The sequence below is a fragment of the Macrobrachium rosenbergii genome, chromosome 12 (assembly GCF_040412425.1).
Source record: "Macrobrachium rosenbergii isolate ZJJX-2024 chromosome 12, ASM4041242v1, whole genome shotgun sequence".
Classification (NCBI taxonomy): domain Eukaryota; kingdom Metazoa; phylum Arthropoda; class Malacostraca; order Decapoda; family Palaemonidae; genus Macrobrachium; species Macrobrachium rosenbergii.
In genome coordinates, this window is record NC_089752.1 from 72,114,843 (window position 1) to 72,138,867 (window position 24,025).

General features: G+C 38.8%; 1 protein-coding gene across 5 annotated transcripts in view; it reads right to left on the reverse strand.

The window, feature by feature from the left end:
• Positions 1 to 24,025, reverse strand: part of LOC136843731 (protein argonaute-2-like) — a 645,860-nt gene that overhangs the window by 406,088 nt on the left and 215,747 nt on the right. For all 5 annotated transcript variants that reach the window (XM_067112367.1, XM_067112365.1, XM_067112370.1 and 2 more), the window contains one exon: positions 14,286 to 14,429. In XM_067112367.1, the coding sequence (XP_066968468.1) occupies positions 14,286 to 14,429 (144 nt within the window). The remainder of the gene's footprint in view (positions 1 to 14,285; positions 14,430 to 24,025) is intronic.

Consider the following 24,025-nt stretch of genomic DNA (forward strand, 5'->3'; position numbering starts at 1 on the left):
TTTCAGAAATTCTTTCGTCATTTTGTCGTAATTTTTGCACCGTTTTATATTAGCCGTTACATAAAGTTTTATATATGAAAATGTGTGCAATTTCATGTAAAATACAGCAAAATACAACCCATGGTTGTAGCTTTTATCAGTTTGGAAATATTTTCATATAAATCACGATAACTGCCAAAATTTCAACCTTCGGTCAACTTTGACTCGACTGAAATGGTCGAAAAATGCAATTGTAAGCTAAAACTCTTACATTGTAGTAATATTCAATCATTTACCTTCATTTTGCAACAAATTGGAAGTCTCTAGCACAATATTTCGATTTATGGTGAATTTTTGAAAAAAACTTTTTCCTTACGTTCGCGCCAGAAATTCTTTCGTCGCGTTGTCGTAATGTTTGCATCGTTTCATATTAGTCGTTACATAAAGTTTTATATATGGAAATGTGCGCAATTTCATGAAGAATATAACAGAAAATAACTCATGGTTGTAGCTTATATCAGTTTTGAAAGATTTTCACATAAATCACCATAACTGCCAAAATTTCAACCTTCGGTCAACCTTAACTCGACCGAAATGGTCGAAAACCGCAATTGTAAGCTAAAACTCTTACATTCTAGTAATATTCAATCATTTACCTTCATTTTGCAATAAATTGGAAGTCTCTAGCACTATATTTCGATTTATGGTGAATTTTTGAAAAAAACATTTTCCTTACGTCCGCGCGGTAACTCGGCCGAACATCTCAGAAATTCTTTCGTCACGTTGTTGTAATATTTGCACCGTTTTATATTAGTATTTACATAAAGTTTTATATGTGAAAATGTGCGCAATTTCATGTACAATACAACAAAACAATAACTCATGGTTGTAGCTTTTATCAGTTTTGAAATATTTTCATATAAATCACGATAAATAGAAAAAATTCGACTTTCGGTCAACTTTAACTCGACCGAAATGGTCAAAAACTGCAATTGTAAGCTAAAAAATTACATTCTAGTAATATTCAATCAATTAGATTCATTTTTCAACAAACAGGAAGTCTCTAGCACAATATTTCAATTTATGGTGAATTTTTGAAAAAAACATTTTTTTACGTCTGCGTGTTACGAATTCATGCACCATTTCGTGATAATATTTTCTCTGTGTTGCTTTGATCGTTTTACAATCTGTTATATACCAAAATCATTGCAATTTAGTGTACAATACAACTAAAAAAAAAGTAACTCATTAGCTTTAACCGTTTTGCTTACAGCGCGATTTGTATACAATTATACGAGTTTTTTTTTGCTGTCATATATTCCAATATTTATATATGATAATGATATTTTTTTCATTTCTGATGGTTGCATACTAATCTTCAGGCAATGAGGAAAAAAGGAGCCAAAAATGAACTCTTAATCTTAAAAACTAAGCGTGCTGTGATTTTTGAAAAAACTTTTTTCCGCTTAGCGCTAACTCCCGAACGCGGCCGGCATACGGGAGACGTTTTTGTAAATAGAGGCTCGGCGTTTAAGGGTTAATATACACAACATAATGCATTGACTTAATAACAATTTGAAGTACCATAAGAGTGAAGTAACCTGGGTGGCGTAGTATAAGACTCAGGCTACGATTGGCTACGTATGTTTCGAATCGTTTAGGCAATACGATAACACTGAAGATTTGAAATGCTACACTTACTCTGAGTGAGTCGGAATAAAATGGTGCCGTGACCAGGATATCGGTGATTGGTTGTTATAGCAGAGATCTGTATAGTTAAAGTTTCTGAAATTTTACGGATTATCGTGATATTTGGCTATAAAAAAGATGCGACCGGCTGATGGTGGCGGCCATTTTAGAATGTAACGTGTTAGCCTAGTCTGACATGGAATAGTAGGATTAACTCAAGTCAATCATCGCGTAGCCTAACTGAAGCCTGACTTTTGATAGTAACTCGGTGGGAATTAAAACTTTTTATTTTTGAGATCATTGTACATTGAATAAAGTTGAGAAAATGGCTGTGGCCTATCCAGAAGTATTTCACATAGAGTGAAAGGTTGCTGTGATAGGACATTCTCATGTAAAACACCTCAAGTCATTTTATGACAGGGTGCTGTAGTAAAAGTGATGTGAGACTAAAACAGCCCCTGTATTATCGCACTTTTGGAAATTGAGGAGCAGTTTGCGATAACCTACTGGATCCTGTGCTAGTGACCAAATTGACAGCTTATGCCCCACATATCATTATACTGTTCATTGGAGGAAACGATATTGATGTAAATGATGAAGATCCAGAATTGGTCAATAAGGTAAAAAATAAGATTTTAGGACTGGTAGAGAGATTGGAAGGTATCTATAACTGTAAGATTTTAGTAGTTAGAGATTCGTTATGCTCCTAGAAACATCCCTAGGGATAAATATCGAGCACACAAAAATCTACTAGACCAATTATTGAAGAGAAACCAAGAAATAACTTTTGTTTTCAATCAGTTGGTAGAAAGAGACTCTGCCAGTGATAGAGTACATTTCCAATATGATAGTTATAAGACACTGGCGAGGCACTTATGTGAAGCAGCTGATGCTTATGCCTTCAGTCAGGATTGGTAAATACCAGGTTGTGCTCACGCCAACCCAGAAATAGGTTAAGTTAGGTTGGGCAAAATGATGGTTGACACATTTCCACTTTGTAAATTGTTTATTTTTTCCTTCTTTGTAAATTATACCTAATGGAAAAGAAATATTAATATTAAATTTTTTTTTTTTTTTGAAGTTTAAGTTTTAAGACACTTAAGTGAAATTTAACCCTGTTGTGCATTATATATATATGTGTAGTCAAGGGCACATATATATATGATATAACTGGTAGTGATCTACCATTGATTGATTTGAAGAGGTGTGGCCAACTTTTAAATATTATATTTGCTAATGCGGTATATATATTTTTTTGGAGCTGGCAGTTGTACACTTTTAATGATTAAGAATGTGTATATTTGGTGTTGGTAAATTATAGGCTAAGATGTCTGACCTGGAAGAATTGAAGAGGAGACAGCGGGGTCTTAAGTTTGTGATAACTGACTGGTCAAAAAAAGTTGAAACCACTATTGATGCAGGTGACATCAATAGTTTTCCTCATTGAGAGACTCCTTGAAGGAATATTTACAGAAAATCCAGGAATTGGATAATGAAATATTGGATCTGACAGATCCTGGTGGACACCCTGACCAAATTATGAATCAAGCTGAATATAGCCTAAAGGTAGGCACTGAAATTCACAGGCTAAACTCCTCCATTACGAGTCTTCTAGCTGTAAGAGGTGAACCTAGTACCCCGATATTGCCTGTTAAAGCTACTGTGAAGTTACCCAAATTATACCTCAAACATTTCGATGGTGATGTATCGGAATGGAATTAATTTTGGGAACTTTATGAAGTATCAGTGCACCAACATACTGATTTTGAAAATATACAGAAGTTTTCTTACTTGAAGGGCCTATTGGAAGGTGAGGCTCTGGAACTGATATTTGGTTTTAAATTAGAAGGAGATAAATATTTACAGGCAGTGAACCTGTTAAGAGAGACCAATGGCAGAAAAGATGAAATCAAGTTGTGTTAAATTAGAAAACTATTCCAAACCAAGACTCCTAAGGCAGATGCAAAATCACTACAAGGTTTTAGAGTGCAGCTTGAATGCTGCATATGATCACTGGAGAATGAAAGGCTGGAATTGAGTGAATTGTATACCATCTTGCTATACACCAAACTCCCAAGTTGTGTAAGTGAAATAATAAAATGAAGGTGTGGAGAAGATTGGCTGAAATTTGCCACCTTTAAAAAATATCTTGAAGAAGAAATACACAATTTAAGGGCTTTCCGCAGACTGCGCCAGCAAAATGAAGGTGTGGAGAAGATTGGCTGAAATTTGCCACCTTTAAAAAATATCTTGAAGAAGAAATACACAATTTAAGGGCTTTCCGCAGACTGCGCCAGCAAAAGCTAACACAATGACAATGGTATCTGCTTTCGCAGTAGAACAACGGCAATCTATGAGACCAAAAAAACATCAGTAAGGCCTCAAGAAAGTACAAACAAAGCCAAGGTAAACCAGGGTAAAGGATGTGCACTTTGTGGAGACAATCATATATGGACACATTGTAAATCCTATATAAACAGAGGAGGAAAGATAGAACAACTCAGAACTCTGGGTTTGTGTTTTATATGTGCACCCAGTAAACACTTCAGTTCCGACTGTGACAGGCAAGGTTGTAATAACGGCTGCACTGTTAGATATCATAGCGCTATATACAATAGAAACCAACCAAATAAATCTAAGGTAGATGGGGTACAAGCTGGAACTCTTTGACGAATACCGGACAGGGAAATAAGACGACTCAGAAGTCGATCTTACCTACAGCCACAATAACCCTAAAGGGTAAAAAAGGTCGCATTGTGTGAAAGAGAGGGTTGTTAGATACCTGTGCCAAGAGATCATTTATACAGAAATCTTTGAGGGACTCCACTATAAAAGCAAGGGAGTTGAAAATAAATCACTGAGAGGCTACTTAACTTCTACACCAGTTAGGGAATATGAAATGGTGACCATCGCTGTACCTCGTTGGGGTAGATTAATAAATATGGATTGTATGTATAGTGGTAGATGAGCTACCAGAATATACAAAGAAATTTGGCATTAAGAACAACTTAAGGTCGTGTAGAACTAAAATCAGCCTGGCTGATAAAGATTTTGATCTACCCGTACAGTAACAATCGCCTGTTAATAGGGGTTGACAATGCATACATCTTACACCCCAGGTTTAGGAAATTTGAAAATTTAGTATTGTTAACAACCACATTTGGTTGCATGGTAACCGGAACATGTTGTTCTCCTCCCACCAAGGTGACTCATGTTTCCATTTTAAAACTGGCAGTAGAAATTGACGACATAATTATGGCTGAAGGGGCTACTCAATTAAAGCATCCAAGAGAAGATCTTGAAAGTTTATGGAGTTTGGATCATTTAGGTATTGACTGCAGTGAAATAATGGAACAGGAACGGAAGGTATTAGAGAACTCTGAGAGTACTATAACTTATTCTGATATTGAGAAACAGTATGTTGTGGCATTGCCTTGGAAAGGCAATAAAAGCAGATTAACTTCCAACTTTGGGTTGGCTTTGAACAGACTAAAACAACAGTGTGTCAAGTTTCAGTTCAGAAGGACACTCAGTATCTAGAACACTGCAAGAAAATATTGAAGGATCAGGAGGATAGGAGGTTCACAGAGGGAATGGAATATTTTAAAACAGAAGACTGTCATTTCTTGGCACATCATGGTGTCAAAAAGGACAGTGCAACAACCCCAGTTAGGTTAGTATTTAACTGTTCGGTCCGACAGGAATAGTGGGTTAAGCTTGAACGATTGTTTGTGGATGGGACCACATATAACAGCTGACCTACTCAAATTTCTACTGCAGTTTTAGGGCAAAGCTATACCTGCAGAATTTGTGGAAGCAACAACTCGATTGGGATGAACAACTCCCAGACCCATTACAGAACCAGTGGGTTGAATTATCCAAATACTTAGAAAAATGTCTAGACATTTCCTTTCCTAGGAATACTAGCCTAGGAGAGGGGAACTCCTTACACATATTCTAAGATGCCAGTGAGTTAGCATGTGGTTGTGTAGCCTACAGAATTAAGAACAAAAACTCTTAATTAATGATGGCAAAGGCAAGAGTAGTGCCCATTAAAGAATTAACTGTTCCAAAACTCAAGCTGATGGCATTGTTGCTGGCAGTGAGAATGGCCAAATTTATTAAAGAATCCTTTGAGAAGGACGAGTCTGTAGAACTGTTCGTTTGGTCGGACAGTAAAGTTGCATTAAGTTGGCTAGTATCAAAAAGTGTTCTCCCTGTGTTAGTGAAAAATAGAGTACATGAAATAAACTCTTTAATTCCAGAGGCGGCCTTGTCGTATGTGCTTACAGATGATAATCCCAGTGACTGGTTGACATGTGGGAAAAGGACAGAAACGATCTTGGATAGTTCTTTCTATTGGGAGGGACCCTCTTGGTTAAAAAATTCCTCTTGGCCAATAGACAGGTCATGGGTTGGTGGATCACTTGTGCAGGGTAGGGAAGAGAACACTTTGGTCAATACTGTAGGGGACAACCTGAACGGTAATACTCACTTGCTGAATTAGGAGAGATTCAGCAAGGTTAAAAAGGTCTATAGGACCACAGCATGGATCCTACAATTTTTGAATAGTAGTGTGAAGAGGCATGGTGAATTGGCCTTGGAAGAACTCCAAGAGGCAAAGAATAAGACCATTGCCATCATACAAGGGGAATATTTCCAAGCAGAATACTAGAGTTTGATGAAGGGGTAAGAAAAGCAAACTAGCTCTCATACACCAGTTGAATCTTTACCTGGACAACAGGGTAATAAGGGGTAAGGGTAGACTAGAACACGTACAGTTACTCGAATCTGTTAAGTTAAAAAAAAGTATACCTTAGTTTTACCAGACCACTGAGCTGATTAACAGCTCTCCTAAGGCTGGCCCGAAGGATTAGACTTATTTTACGTGGCTAAGAACTAATTGGTTACTTAGCAAAGGGACCTACAGCTTATTGTGGAACCCGAACCACATTATAGCGAGAAATGGATTTCTATCACCAGAAATAAATTCCTCTAACTCTTCATCAGCCGGCCGGGGAATCAAACTCCGGCCCATCGAGTGACAGTCCGCAGCTCTACCGACTCACCCGACAAAGAACTTCAAATCTGTTAATCTGTTAAGTTTACCACACTATTGCTGAAGAGTTGCTATGTTACTCGGGTAATTATTAAAGAACATCACAAGGCAAATGCTCATATGGGTGTAAATGCCACTGTGGCGAGTGTCAGACAGAGAGTTCTGGATCCCACAGATAAGGCAACCGACTGTGTTATTTGTAGGGGAACGCAGGAGAGGCCATATAGGCCCAATATAGTTCCTCCATTACCTGAGTTCAGGGTACAATGTAAGCAACCTTTTAATACCACAGGTGTGGACTACACTGGCGCATTATGGGTTAAGGGAAACGGACAAAAGCCCTGAGAAGGCTTATATCATCTTATTTACGTGCCTGATAACCAAAGACATACATGTGGAGCTAGTTGATAACCAGTCCTGTGACTCGTCCCCATGAGTTTTAGAAAATTCTGTAGCAGAAGAGGTTTCCCAGCACTAAAGATGAGTGACAACGCCACCACGTTCGTAGTGGCATCATAATACCTTAAGACCATGTCAGAGAATCCCAGGGTAAACGAACATCTGTTAGATATAAAGTGTAACTGGAAGTTCATTCCAACGAGAGCAACCTGGTTTGGTGCTATATGGGAAAAGACTGATGGGACTTCTGAAGTCATGTCTAAACAAGATTGCAGGCCAAGCCTTGCTCAGTTTTGAGGAACTGACCTGTGTGCTGGTGGAGCTGGAAGGAATTACCAATGACAGACCATTAAGTTATGCACCTGGGGATTTGAATCGGTGGAAATTTTAACCCCTAACCATTTGATCCTTGGACGAAAACTTAAGTCCTTCCCAAGAGAAGTAGTAAATTGGGAAGAGACCTCCGGTGACCCTACCTATGGGCGGAGAGAGTTCACCGAGAGAAGATTCCTCTATGTATCCAAGTTGTGTGACGACTTGTGGAAGAGATGGGAGAGGGAATATTTAACAACATTAAGAGAGACCCATCGAGTAGTAATAGTGCACGGCTCTTGGCCCAGGATAAGGAAGTTGTCCTCATTCATGTCAAGGGGCCAAGGAGCAATTGGAAGTTGGACCAAGTGATTGAGTTATACATGGGGATAGACAAGGTCCCAAGAGTGGCTACTCTAAGAACAGCACATAGCCAGCTTATGAGACCTGTAATTAAGTTATACCCCTTCGAGCTGTGGCAGGAGATATGGGAAACTAATCCTGCGACAGATGGCATTCAGTCAAGCACCCGCCCGACAAGAGAGATTGCACTTTTCCGCACGAAGCTTCGACAAGAGAGATTGTACTTTTCCGCAAGTTGTGGTATAGTTTTATGTATTCTCTTTAAATTTACGTAAAGTGGAAATGCGTATTATGTAGACGAAGGATATTATGTTTTGTTGTGTTTGTATTTAGTAATGAAAGGCGTTGTTTTAGCTGTTTTGTGTATTCAACTGTAAGTATACATGTAATAGTGCTTAACTAACAGTATTGGTCATTTGTCCGGTGGTTAGTCGAAGGTTTGGTATTGGTCAAAGACGGCCATGAACTCGTCTCTTCATAACCTTGATACAGAGTGATTCAAGCTAGTGGGGACTCTAGAATGCAGCCATAATTGTTGGTGTCTACGAATCCACTCAAGTATTCCTATTCATCCTAAAGTACATTTAGGAACCTTCCTCTAGGAGATATGCGTATCTAAATGTAAGGAGAATTTCTTGAGGTGTGCTTTGGATGAGGGTCATGAAATAGAGATTGTGCTCACGCCAATCTGACTACTGTACATCTAGCTAGGAACAACTGAATGCGCCAATAGTAAGTTTATATTGTTTATTTAGTTAATATACACAACACAATGCATTGATTTAATAACAATTTGAACTAGCATAAGAGTGAAGTAACCTGGGTGTCGTAGTATAAGACTTAGGCTACGACTGGGTCAGTACATTTCGAATCTTTTAGGCTATACGATAACACTGACGATTTGAAACGCTATACTTATTCTGAGTTAGTCGGAATACCTCTTGAAAGTTTCCTCTTCCTTGGCCTAAGAAAGCTTGGTATAAATCTTAGCTATACAAGACTCCAGTCACTACTGTAGGACCCCTCTGACAACAGGGAAGGATAACAATAACATCAGCACCCCTTTCAAAGCAAAGATGCTCCTACCAGGGAAAAGGAAAACCAACTCCTGGACTGCGTATACAGGGAAGGGAAGGGAAGGGAAGGGAAGAGGTGCCACTCAATTGGACTTGCAAGGTTGGGGTTGTCTTCTTTAGAATAATAGAGAAAGATGGTTTTATCTGCCACCAATCTTCAGTGCCCCAAGAAGCATTCCTCTGAAAGAAAGGTGACCCTTAACCTATCAAATCTGAAGAAACATTGGTTCATAAATTTTTATATATATACTGTAGAATACTTATTTTATGAGAGCTCAGGAATGAAGGAATTTTACTGGTGGCCTACCTAGATGATTGGCTACTTTGGGGAGCCAACAGAGAAGAGTGCTGACAAAACCTGAGAGTGGTAGTCAACAGAATCTAGTCAAAAGGTTTCTTAATAGGAACAAGTCCCATCTTATTTACAGTAGATATTTTCTGAGGCTAGGACTTTGTTGGGATACTCTTTGCAGCCAGCTGTCGCTTCCCAAACCACTCAAACCAGAATAAGGAAGGAACTGAGAAGATTTTTGCACAGCCCTCTTCCATACAACAATGGGAGTGAAGTATGGGCCTGTTACAATTCGGGACTGGTAGATCTAATCCTGAGATTGTGACTGTAGGATTTTAACAGTCTGGCTCTCACACGCCAAGAAAAGGCTTTGCGATATCCTTCATCTGATACTGGGAAGATACTCTTACCGTGGACCTGGAAAGTCTCCGGCAAACAGGTGGACCTGACTACACTGTTTGTCAGAGTGATAATACATATGAATGCCTCCTTGACAAGTTGGTGAGGTCATTGGGAGGATTGTCAGTTAGGGGTAAGATGGTCACCTGTTCTGAAGGAGTGCCATATCAGCTTCCTGGAGCTATTGGCTGCCCTTTTATGTCAGAACACTGAAACCTCCAAAAGGGACCTACATTTTGTTGGTCCTAAACAATATAACTGCAATGTCTTATATAAAGAGGTTAGGCTCACACTGAGGTCCTCCCAAGTCAGTAATTGCTAACATGCTTCCACATCCGGAAGTGGACCTGTTTGACAACCGCGAAAGCCATCAACTTCCAGTGTGTGTGTGTGTGTGTGTGTGTGTGTGTGTGTGTGTGTGTGTGTGTGTTGTCTCTGAACCTGGATATTCAGGCAAGAGCAAGAGATGCATTCCTACACAGCTGGAACAAATGGAGGACAATATACCTTTTTCCTTCACTGACCAAGATTTTGAAAGCTTTGAACAATCTACTAGCTTTCAATGGAACTACTTGCCTAGTGAACTGAACTAGCCAAACAGTCATTGTTCCCTATTTCTTTAACAACAGGTGAGAGAATAGATTCCATTGCCACCTACTGTTCTATGCAAGACAGGAGGAGGGGAAGTCGTCTATGCATCCTCCTTCCTGGGCTGTGACCTTCACGTGTGGGCTTTTAAATCTAGTATACCATGAAAATTATTTGCCTAACATTGCAAGGTACCTAGTGCAAAAACTATGGACTTCATCTATTCGACATACCAGTACGTTTGGAAAACGTGGTTAGCTTACCTCCACACTGAGAGCTCAGTTGAAACAGTTTTACATTTATTTTATCTCTTTTGGGATCAAGCACCTTGCTATTACAACAATCATGGCATACAAGGCAACACTGTCAGAACCCTTGCCTTATGGTTCTGGAATTGACCTTACCCCTTAAACGCTGAGCCTCTACTTACAAAAGTGTCTGCCGTATGCCGGCGCAGTTTGAGAGTCAGCGCCGAAGCGGAAAGAAAGTTTTTTTTTTTTTAAATCACAGCACGCTTAGTTTTTAAGATTAAGAGTTCATTTTTGGCTCCTTTTTTTCTCATTGCCTAAAGTTTAGTATGCAATCATCAGAAATTAAAAAAAATATCATTATTATATATACATATTGGAATATATGACAGCGCAAAAAAAATTTTTCATATATAATTGTATATAAATTGCGCTGTGAGCAAAACAGTTAAAGTGGAGTTATTTTTTTTTTGTTGTATTGTACCCTAAATTGCGATGATTTAGGTATATAAATTTTAAAACGATCAAAGCAACCCGGAGAAAATATTATCACAAAATGATGCATGAATTCGTAATGCGTGGACGTAAAAAAAAAGCTTTGTTCAAAAATTCACCATAAATCGAAATATTGTACTAAAGACTTCTAGTTTGTTGCAAAATAAAGGTAAATGATTGAATATTACTAGAATGTAAAAGTTTTAGCTTACAATTACATTTTTCAACCATTTCGGTCGAGTCAAGGTTGACCGAAGGTTGAAATTTTGGCACATCATGATTTATATGAAAATATTTCAAAACTGATAAAAGCTACAACCATGAGTTATTTTTTGTTGTACTCTACATGAAATTGCACACAATTCCATATATAAAACTTTATGTAACATCTAAAATAAAATGGTGCAAAAATTACAACAAAGTGACTAAGGAAATTCTGAGATTTTCAGCAGAGTTAGCAGGCGTGGAGGTAAGGAAAAAGTTTTTTCACAAATTCATCATAATTCCAAATATTTTGCTAGAGACTTCTCGTTTGTTGCAAAATGAAGGTAAATGATTGAATATTACTAGAATGTAAGAGTTTCAGCTTACAATTGCAATTTTCGACCATTTCGGTTGAGCCAAAGTTGACTGAAGGTTGAAATTTTGGCATTTATCATGATTTATACAAAAATATGTCAAAATTGATAAAAGCTACAACCATGAGTTATTTTTTGTTGTATTTTACATGAAATTGCGCACATTTTCATGTATAAAACTTTATGTAACGGCTAATAGAAAACAGTGCAAAAATTACGACAGTGACTAAAGAATTTCTGTGATTTTCAACAGAGTTAGCGCGGACGTAAGGAACAAGTTTTTTTTTCAAAAATTCACCATAAATCGAAATACTGTGCTAGAGACTTCTCGTTTGTTGCAAAATGAAGCTAAATGATTGAATATTACTAGAATGTAAGAGTTTCAGCTTACAATTGCAATTTTCGACCATTTCAGTCGAGCCAAAGTTGACAAGGTTGAAATTTTGGCATTTATCGTGATTTATATGAAAATATGTCAAAACTAATAAAAGCTACAACCATGAGTTATTTTTGTTGTATCCTACATGAAATTGCACACATTTTCATATATAAAACTTTATGTAAAGGCTAATAGAAAACGGTGCAAAATTATGACAAAGTGAGTAAAGAATTTCTGAGATTTTCAACAGTTAGCCGATGCTTTCTTTTGGGATAAGAAAGAAATTTGCGCATGTGCAGCTGGGTCACGCTTGTAAACTCCCAGCATCCCTCAAGGCGTGCGATTTAAAATTTTTTGCAAACGAGGCCTATATGTATTTTTCCGCGAATATTTAAAAAAACTTTTTGTAGTTGACGTATTTTACGCCCACTCGGCACCCGACAGACAACTTTTGTCGACGTAAAATACGTCCAGTTGGCGTTAAAGGGTTAATATAAAACTGTTAATTTCATTCTCCAGTCTTTAATACTGCAAAAGGTCAGTTCCTGCAAGGTTTCCTCTTACATGGTCCTGAATAAGGTCCTTAGACTCCTGTCATCCCTTCTACTGAGTAGGCCTCAGACTAGTGCACTGGGCTCTCTCAGATAGGGAAAAACGTTTCATCACTCATACACCTAGCCATCATTTACTGTTGTCTCCTGGCTTATCATTTGCGTCCAAGAGTGAGGACCTTTTTGAAGGAAAAATCCCCTTTCTGATAAACGAACTCCGTATTTCACATAAAATATTATGCTCAGTTCAAGCACTCAAGGTTTACCTAGATGTCACAAACATCCCAGATGGTCCTATTTCTCCTAATCCCTAGCACAAACAGACCACTCTCTCAACCTAATTTGCAAGACATCCATAAGGTGAGTACAGTACATCGTTAACTTTCTTCAGAAATGTTTCCTTCAAAGAAGTCTCCAAGTGTATGGAATGGTTATTAAAGGCAGAATTCTTGAACCGGTGAAGGCGCAATAATCCTGCCACCAGACCTGACATAATTAAGTCACCTTCGAACCACAAAGAATAATGCATATTTTAGTTTGTGTGCTTTTCCTGTTCTTTACTGCCAAACCCTAATGGGTATCTGGGATGAAGATAATGGTCAATAACCCGTGATTATACTTTGGGCCAAAAATTGATCTGGGTTGTGGGGTTTATTTATTAGGACCCAAGCCATTTCATCACCTGTCAATTTCTTTTGTAAGCTCCTGTGAAGATGAACAGTCGCTATGATATCAAAAAACAGGTTTTGACATGGGAAAAACCTATTTTTGGTAGCTGCTGTGAGTCCTTAACCTCACCAACTTTCCCTGACAAAATGGCATGGGACTGTCATATCTGCATGAGTGGGACGTAGAGAAAACTGAGGCAGCTGCTGTAGGACAGGAGATAGAGGCCCCACCTTCCTTTACATTCTATCAATGTGCCAATGGCACTATTCTGGCTAAGACCAACTGTAAGGGAATTCTTCGAAATTGGTTGGTCTGTCTTAAGGAGCCCTGGGGGACCATGAGAGAGTAATTCCTTAAAGGACTGACAGTGGCTACCAAAACAGGTTTTTGTACGTCAAAACCTGTTTACAGTGTATGCAATGATTCCCAATCATGACAAGACAAGGCTTAAAAAGTTACACCAACAATTTAAACAAATGATAAACAAAACCTCACATTTAAAATTATGTAACGAGAATAAATTGAATAAACTAACAATTTAAACAAATGATAAACAAAACCTCACATTTAAAATTATGTAACGAACATTTAAAATTATGTAACAAGAACAAATTGAATAAACTAACAACAAAATTTAAATGATAAAACCTCACATTTGAAATTATGTAATAAGAGAATAAACTGAATAAACTAAAAATAAAGACAAACCTTACATTGTTACAAAAAATAAATAAAACTTAAGAGGTGAGCTACTCACATTAAAGGCTCACCAATACATCAGTTGTTGGTTGAAAGGTAACAATGAAAAAATCATAAAACATCATGATCACAAAAAATAAGGAAATAGAACTGAAAGGTAACTCAATAAAACACACAAAACATGATAAACATATTACAACAACAAAGAATGCAGAATTGATGGAAAGAGAGCAGCAGGATACATAAATACTAAACACTACCATGGTGCACACAAGATTGAATTCTGATAATACATTCAAAAGGATCTGCAAGTTGGATAAGCATGCAACTCTTTCCTTTGAAAGAATTTGTTTGGATGTACATAACACAATTAAAAGGCTATTGTATAATTAATAAAGTTTTAATAACAAAGTGTATGATATTCTTAACTTACAACTAATGGTCAGGAACCAATTCAGGTCATAAATAAATAATATTTAAACATGTTCATTGTGACCAACTTCAGCTCACCTGAAAGACAGTCTGTGGAAATACTGATGTTCCAGAGGTATTTCTAAGGGCAGTGAGAAGTTCTTGTAGATATGCATGGTTGACCACAGTTAAGCTAACTTTGTACTTGTCCATTCGGTCAGTATTTTGGTTCTTCAAAGTGACCTATTGGAGAGAAGCTGACAGTTACAATACACTTTTGAAATTTCCTACTGTCAGTACCAGGTCAGATCTCTTATTAAAATCATATGATACCCTCATTAAAATCACATAGATTTAAAACAGAAAACTTGTCAAAATAATTAGATCTTTTTGTTACTGATAAATATACAAATGGAAATAACTGAAGAACAGATACTACAAACTTCCAATGAGCTACAGCTTTTATAATCGCTGGATGAGAGCCTAACTACCTACAGCAACCTCTTGATTATCTGGATTATTTGGAACAAGGCCCCATCTAATAAGGCCATAATCCAGAGAAGAACAAGAAAAAACTCTAAAAGTCTTCAACAACAACTCTTATACCTTTACTCCTCCCCCTACCTTGTCAATACTATATAAGTGTAACTACTCAATATGCTTATAAACAGCAACCATCACACTTTAAACTGAAAAACTGATGCAAAAGGCAATTGCAGTGTGTCACCAACTTACAGGGACAGCAACATATGTCACATTCACTCTTATGGTGCCTTTTCAGCACCGATAACGCCATTTTACAGCGCTGTAACTTGATGTTGCATCAAGTTACGGCGCCATGACGGCGCTAACAGGAAGATTAGACATCATGTTATGGCAAAAAGCCATGAAGTTGTAGTGCCGTAAACCATATTAAAACACCAATAATGGCAAAAAACCAACTTACGGCAGAAATCAACTTATGGAGGGGCGCCACCAATTCTTGAGTGGCCATAAGGGTGGTGCCAGACATTTTGGTTTTATTATTTTTGGGGGATTTTGGAATTGAAGTTTATTCCGTAAATACACAAACACAATTTATCTCCAACTAAATGTATACAGCATCCAAAAAGAACCAAACTTTGTGTATATACTTGTGTATCATCCGATCACTAAAATTTTTTTTCAAAAACAAGATTTCATCATATACTTTGTGTAAGTGCCAGATGTATTTTCGGTAGCTTACACTATGCTAGGCTTTCTATGCCTGTCTTGGTTTTGGCATATACCACTGTTAACCCTTTAACGCCGACTGGACATATTTTACGTCAACAAAAGTTGTCTGTCGGGTGCCAAGTTGACGTAGAAGGTCGCAACGTCACAGCAGCCTAGGTGAAGGCCGTTCGTCCGAAAGTGATGAGGGGTGGTTGGAGGACCCCACACCATCTAACATGCACCCATTCACGGCAGCACCTGGACTGACCATCCCTGTGCCTCTCACTGCACTGCGGTTCATTCAGCTCTTCCTGACGCGTGAATTGCTGGAATACCTCGTTGCAGAGACGGCGGATTATACTTGGTACTGCCGTGAGGAACTGCAGACGACATTGTTGTATTGATGGCAGGGCTGCAACCTCACAGACATGGCGCATTTTTTGGGGTTCCACATTTTTTTTGGAATGATGCGTTGCCGACGTCAGGCAATATTGGAGGCGGAATTTTTTTTAAGTACGCCCAATGTGCCCGGCATTATACCCCGTGATAGTTTCCTGGCGTTGGACCGGTATTTCCACGCCTTCAACCGAAGGGCCATACCCCGGAATAACCCAGATCGCCTCATCTTAGTCCGCCCAGTTTTGGACTACATTCGTGAACGGTGCCAGTTTCTCGTGGTTCCTTCCAATAAACCTTTCTTTAGATGAGGGGATGATGCCATACAAAGGACGTCTAAGCATAAAAGTGTACAACCCCAAGAAGCCAAAGAAATATGGTGTGAAGTTATTTTTTATTACGGAATCCAACACAGGATACGTCGTTGACTTCTCTGTGTATTCCGGGGTCTTCTCCACGCTGCGTGACACTGTCTTCGGTCTTGTGGATTGTTTCCGTAACCAGGGATACATCTGTTTATGGATAATTATTATAACTTGGTATCCCTGGCCCAGGAACTGTATGAAGCAGGTGTGCATGTCAGTGGTACCCTTCGGTTGGTGCGTGGGGCCCCGAATGTCCTCAAGAGATTCGCTAGCCACCCGCAACATCTGGCAAGAGGGGAGACAGAGTGGGGGCGGAAGGGAGATGTCTTCGTCATCTGTTGGAAGGGGGTCCGACTCGTGCCCATGATTACGACCAGTCATGAGCCCATCCAAGAAGAGGTCGTTCAGCGGAAGAAGGCACGTCAGCAGGGCCGAGTTACGTATGAGGAGTTTCGTGTCCAACGGCCTACTGTCATCGGGCACTACAACAGGCACATGGGAGGAGTTGATCTCTTTGATCAACTCATCCAGTATTATCCCTTCACCAGGAGAACAGGAGGTGGACCAGGAGGTGGACACAGAAGCTCCTCAAATACCTCCTTCAGTTGGCCCTCCAGAATGCCTACATCCTCTACTGTGGGTACAATTCGGACACCCGGAGGTTGTCCCACATCCAGTTTCTCGAGATGGCCGGGAATGCGCTCATAAACTTCAATCCTGAGGAGTGGCCTTCCAACACCGCTCCCCTGCCCCAAGCTCCAGATCTGCCCCGAGAGGATAGGGCAGATGTCGCTAGGAGGGCCAACCTCGGTCGTCCTGCTCCTGCCAACGCCGCCCCTGCTGCCCCCGCCCTTGATAATGCTGCCCCTGTCCCTGCTGCCGCCCTCCCTGACATTCCAATGTCCCGTCCGGTAGTGGACCCTGTGTGTCAGCTGCAGGCAGGGGATCACACACTGGAGCCCCTAGAAGGGCGTAAGCAGAAACGGTGCCGGGTGTGTCATATGAATGGCAGAAGAAGAGACACCCAGTTCGTCTGTCGCATCTGCAAGGTAGCACTTTGCAGGATCGGGGAGTGTGACCGCAAATACCACACTGCGGTCATATATTGGAGTGCACCTACCTGAGGGACACTGGAGGGCACAGCGGACCGCCGAAGGGCGGCCCACCTGCAGTAAGGGCGTGCATCTCCCTCCCCCACCTGTACCTCGTCATGTCGAGAGGAAAAAAATGCAAGATTCTTAAATGGAGGAGGGAGAGAACAAGAATAGAAAGAAGAGTCAGGATTACGAGTGAGTATTCTGCATTGATTTTATATTTAATTTTATATTATTACAAGTTTTTATATATCTGTATTTATTGGTGTTTTGTATATTATTTTGTTTTATGCAAAAAAAAAAGTTTTTCAACTGCATTCCTTTTAGTTATGTATTTGTACCAAAATAAAAAAAATATATATATATATATATACATATACAGTAAACCCCCGTATTCGCGTTGTCAACGTTCGCGGACTCACGCATTCGCGGGTTTCTCTATGGAACATATCTAGCCATCATTCGAGGAAAATTTGCTGATTCGCGGTATTTTTCACTGAGAAATATTCACTAATTACTGTATTTTCATATAATTTTCATGAATAAATGCACTTTTTGTGATAAAACTATTAAAATATTCAGGTATAAGCATTTTTACACGGTTTTTCTGTGTTTAAGCTATCAAAATGGGCAGTTCTACGTGTTTTTAGAGGGGTTTTAAGCATTTGCGGATTTGACCCATTCGTGGGGGGGTGTGGGATGCATCCCCCCGCGAATACTGGGGTTCACTGTACATATATATACATATATATATATACATACATATATACATATACATATACATATATATACATATATATATATATATATATATATATATATATATATATATATATATATATATATATATATATATATATATATATATATATATATATATATATATATATATATATATATATATATATATATATACATATATATATATATATATATATATATATATATATATATATATATATATATATATATATATATATATATATATATATATATATATATATATATATATATATATATATATATATATATATATATATATATATATATATATATATATATACATATATATACATATATATATATATATATATGTATGTATGTATGTATAATATATATATATATATATATATATATATATATATATATATATATATATATATACATATATATACATATATATATATATATATATATATATATATGTATGTATGTATGTATATATATATATATATATATATATATATATATATATATATATATATATATATATATATATATATATCTATCTATCTATCTATCTATCTATCTATATATATATATATATATATATATATATATATATATATATATATATATATATATATATATCTATATATATATATATATATACAGTACTTCTAAACAAAACTTTAGTCGGCCCCACGGTTGAGTGGCCTAAATATATGGCCAAATTTGAAGGAACCAAAAGTGCAAGAAAAAATTCTGTCAAATCATTAGGCCGCTTACTGAGAGTAGCTAAGGGGAGGAGCTTATGGCTCGCTAAAAAGAAAGCAGACAAGTAAGGTTTTGGCTGGCGATCTAGGTGCCAACGTGAATTTTTTGCTCCACGCTCCCGTCGAAGTTTTGGCCTACCCCGGGTCACATCCTGGGACCCTGTGACCTTACTATGGGGAAATTTAAGGATCTGAATGAACAGATCATAGCACAGATATGTGCATTAAAGGAATCAGGTCTTAAAACGAAGGAAATCGCCGCTCAGGTGGGTGTGAGCGAGCGATCTGTTAGACGCTGGGTTGCCAAGTTTCACCAGGGTGGAAGGGGCGATATACCGTCGCAAGTAAAACGCTCTGGGAGGCCTAAGAAGACTTCTAATCGAAGTATGACTATTTTAAAGCGTCAATTAGAGGTTAATCCACACATGACATCAAGGAAATTGAAGGAATCCAACCCACAACTGCTTGGTGATGTTTCAGTTCGGACCATCAATCGCCGTATCAATGAACTTGGATACACAAGCCACCGTCCACGGAAGAAGCCAATTTTGACCAAGTTACAGAGGGATAAAAGAGTCAAATTTGCTCGGAAGTACAGCGTTTGGGATGAGTCTCAATGGCTAAGCCTGCTTTGGTCAGATGAATCGACTTTTACGGTCACTTGTAAGAGGTCGTAATGTTTTTCGCAGGTCCGGAAGCGACCCTCTTGACCCTAGGTACCTCGAAGGGACTGTCAAACACCCTGATTCTCTCATGGTTTGGGGAGCTTTTACTGGTCATGGTGTAGCCAAGCTTCATGTCTTTAAAAAGAATGAAAAAGTTAACCAGTATAATTATTTGGAGCTGATGTGTGACATTTTGCCTGATGCATTCGAGGATACGGGTGCCACATGTTTTCAGCAGGATGGCGCCAGGGCTCACACGGCTAAATCTGTCACTCAGTGGCTTCAGGATTGCGAAGTTCCCTTCATCAATGATTGGCCTGGTAATAGCCCTGACATTAGCCCAATAGAAAACTTATGGGAGATCGTAAAGAGGGATCTACAAGACAAAGATGTGTCGTCTGTTCCAAAGCTGGAGGCAGAAATCCGCGCTTCTTGGAACAACATACCGAAGGAAATGCTTCATAATTTGGCCTTGTCTGTACCAAAACGACTGAAGGTGGTGATTAAACGTAAGGGTTGTCCTACTAAATATTAGTGAATACTAATAAAGGTAATTTAGACTTAGAATTGTGTTGTTATTAGCCTATTTGTAGTTTAGTTATGTTGACATGTTTTGAGTTGAGTGAGGGCGGCCTAAAGTTTTGTCAAGTACTATATATATATATATATATATATATATATATATATATATATATATATATATATATATATATATATATATATATATAATTGGTAAGCAAAAAATCTTACATTCTAGTGATATTCAATCATTTACCGTTATTTTGCAACAAACGGGAAGTCTCTAGCACAATATTTCGATTTATGGTGAATTTTTGAAAAAAACTTTTTCCTTACGTCTGCGCGCGCTAACTCTGCTGAAAATCTCAGATATTCTTTAGTCATTTTGTCGTAATTTTTGCACCATTTTCTATTAGCTGTTACACAAAGTTTTATATATGAAAATGTGTGCAATTTCATGTAGCATACAACAAAAAATAACTCATGGTTGTAGCTTTTATCAGTTTTGAAATATTTTTATATAAATCACGATAAGTGCCAAAATTTCAACCTTCAGTCAACTTTGACAAGACTGAAATGTAACCGAGAAATGAAACTGTTGCTCTTCCGCTCGTACTGCTACAGTACATATGGGCGTTCCCTTTGGACGAACTATACCCGAGAGACCATGAGACGTATCACTGTTGTTCACAATGACATTCTGAGACACCTCACAACCACTCCTCGTTACCACTCAGCCAGCCACGCAGATGTTCATAGAAAACTGCCTGGATAATTTGAAAATCATTGTGAGGCGAACAATGTCCAGTCTGATTACCCGACTGAGAAATAGCAGCAATTCGCTCATACAAAGCATCAAAAGCAGTAAGGCAAGATCTAAATTGTGGGAAAGATGGAATCATGGAGCGTCTGTTCCTTAAATGACTTATTCTCTATTTCTGGGTTATCCGACCTGTGTCAGCCGGTGAAATAACCATTCAGCACTTATTTCTAGGTAAAGCTATTGCTAAATATACCAGAGAAAAGCTAAATGCCAAGCTGGAGTTACTACCCCCAGTGCGAGCTCCATGAAATGGAGTCGTGTATGAGAAAGGGTGAGATTGTCACAATCACAGGCCTCCGCCCTGTAAACATTCCCAATGTCAAAAGTCCCACCGAGTGAGGTGCCGATACAAACCCCCGCACCGCTCGCGGACTGTAAACAAACCAGCGCCACCTACATTCCATTTTTAGCACGCGTCGCTTTTGTTAGCCTTTTCTGTGTGCGCTCTTTTGTGCCCTATTTTTCTTGGTTTAATGGCATCCTCCCAGGATTCTTCATCACCTAAGTTGAGTACCATCTCTTTATTTTATTTTAGGTGGTTGAGGCTCCTTATTTCCCTCTAATTTAATAATTAGGGGGATTTATAAAGCCCGCCTCGTCCACCTTCTCCCGGCCTCATGTGACCTTCAGTCTCGGTGCGGGATTTTTATGTCGGGGCCTCGTTCCCCTTCATTTTCTTATGTCTTGTGCCTTATGCTTATCCTATATTCAATTTGGCATTATTATTTATTGTTGTGTTACCCTTCTCTGGGGAAGTTCGGGTCCTTGTCGTTTAGGCTACGGGTTTTCCCCCTCGGGCCTATCCGCTCTTTATCAATTCTTATATGTGTTGTATTTTGGACCCTCACTTCCTCCAGCTTTTGGGTATATTATTTGAGATGGTACAGTTATGCTTATTAGGTTTATTTTAGGCCTAGCGCACGGAGGTTTTTGATATTTACGGATTATGTCCTTTTTTTTTAATGTTGAAGGTCGGCCATTTTCCCTCCGCGCTCTTATCGCGTTGGGTTTGGTCCTCCCTTCTACATGTGTCTTTATGATTATTTGAATTATTGAATTATTTTATTTATGCCTAGGTTAGGTTAACTTTTTAGGCTAGTCTGGCAGATACCTTCTCCCCCCTGGGCTACCTCCTTCAGCCAGCCGGCTGTGTTAGGTTAGCCTAGGAGTTAGGCTATGGCGTTCTGTTCCCTTCCTCGGAAGGGAAGTTTAGGTGTGTAGGAGGGCCTCATGGTTGGGGCTTCCCTTCGGTTGTTACGGGTAGAGGTGTTTGGCCTGCGTTATCTCCCTCTCCTTGTTTCGGCCTTTCCGTTTGGACTGTTGAGTCCTAGTAAGGTTAAGCTGGAATAGCGAGGCTATCTTGCGTAGCCTACCCTTGTCCGATCCACACCTTCGGGTTAGCTTTCCAACTTCATGTATATCCCCCTCTCCTACCTCCTTTCCCCCTCCCCCCTTTGCTCTCTTCCCCCTTGGTTCGCTTTCATGTACTTTGTTAACTTACCAAGGCTTGAGAGCTTTTACCCTGTTCCTTCCGCTATAGCCTACATCCCTTTCCTCTGCATTGATTGGTTTTGTCCTCTCGGTACTGGGTTTCCGACCTTACCCGGTCGGCACCCTGTCGAGGACTTGTTTGGTGACCGGGGGTGCTCCCACACTCCTGTTCACCATTCCTTTTACCTTTCCTTGCTCATTTGGCCTTTGAGGGTTCACCATTCTCTCCTCTCTCATTAATCGTTCGTACATGTTCGACCGATCGAGAGGGAGAAAGGTGGATCTTATGGCGCCCGGGGAGTGCTCACTCACGCCCTGGTTGTCGCTACTGGTCCCCCTCTCCTGGCCTGTCCCAGCTCCCCCGGCTCCCTCTAGCGTCAGTGCGTTGTTTTTCCCCAACCAGGGTGTCGTTCTCCCAGACCGTCACCTTGGGGAAATAATTGTGTACATGTAGCCAGTTAGAGTTTCCCACCGGACTGTCTTCTGTCTTATTCACATGCCATTGTCGTTTACCTTCGTTCTATTCATTTAGAACTCATACCGTTCCCTAGTATCTACCCTCCGCCGACTAGCTAATTTTGTATTTTCCGCTAGGTAGTCGGGCGTTCTCGTTGCTTACCACTCCGGTGGGTACGGTGTATGGTCGGTCGGTGCTCACCACACCTCCTCCGCTGTCACTGTATTAGAGTATCAGGACTCCCCTGGCTCCAAGCGGAAACACCCAACTCTTACTTATAGTTGACCTTTCACTAGCATGTATATATATATATATATATATATATATATATATATATATATATATATATATATATATATATATATATCAGGACTCCCCTGGCTCCAAGCGGAAACACCCAACTCTTACTTATAGTTGACCTTTCACTAGCATGTATGTATGTATGTATGTATATATATATATATTATATATATATATATATATATATATATATATATATATATATATATATATATATATATATATATATATATATATATATATATATATATATATATATATATATATATATATATATATATATATATATACATATATATATATATAATATATATATAATTATATAATATATATATATATATATATATATATATATATATATATATATATATATATATATATATATATATATATATATATATCTAATACAGTGACAGCGGAGGAGGTGTGGTGAGCACCGACCGACCATACACCGTACCCACCCGAGTGATAAGCGGAGAACGCCCGATTTATATATATATATATATATATATATATATATATATATATATATATATATATATATATATATATTTCTGAATTTTACATGTTTTTAGGACCTTCCTGTTGCTCCGGACTAACTCGGGTCCCTTTATGTTGTTTTTGATCTTGCATGATCTAGTATACCCCTTATCCTTCCGGTATACTCCGGTGGGGTCTATCTGGTCTAATTATCTATTATCCTAAGACACTGCTCCGGCGGCCTTATCAGCATACTCATGTACCCGTCCACTTACAGATGGTGCGTTGTCAGAAGCAGGGGTGCACAGCAGTCCTGCAGCAAGCTAGCAGACATGAAGTTTGCAGGTCCCACTCCGGGTGCGCCGTTCATGTAGGGGACCTGGTCGTCTGGCACCCTGATGGCTGTGAGGTGTGCTACGCTCTCTATGAGCGGGTTCTGGATGAGTCAGTAAGTTAGTTATTTCCACTCCGATTCATGCTTTTCTTTGAGTTTCGTCTCTTATGGATAATTGGAAGATATTCTCTTTTTAGGAGGTTTGGTCACCTGACTTTCTCCTTC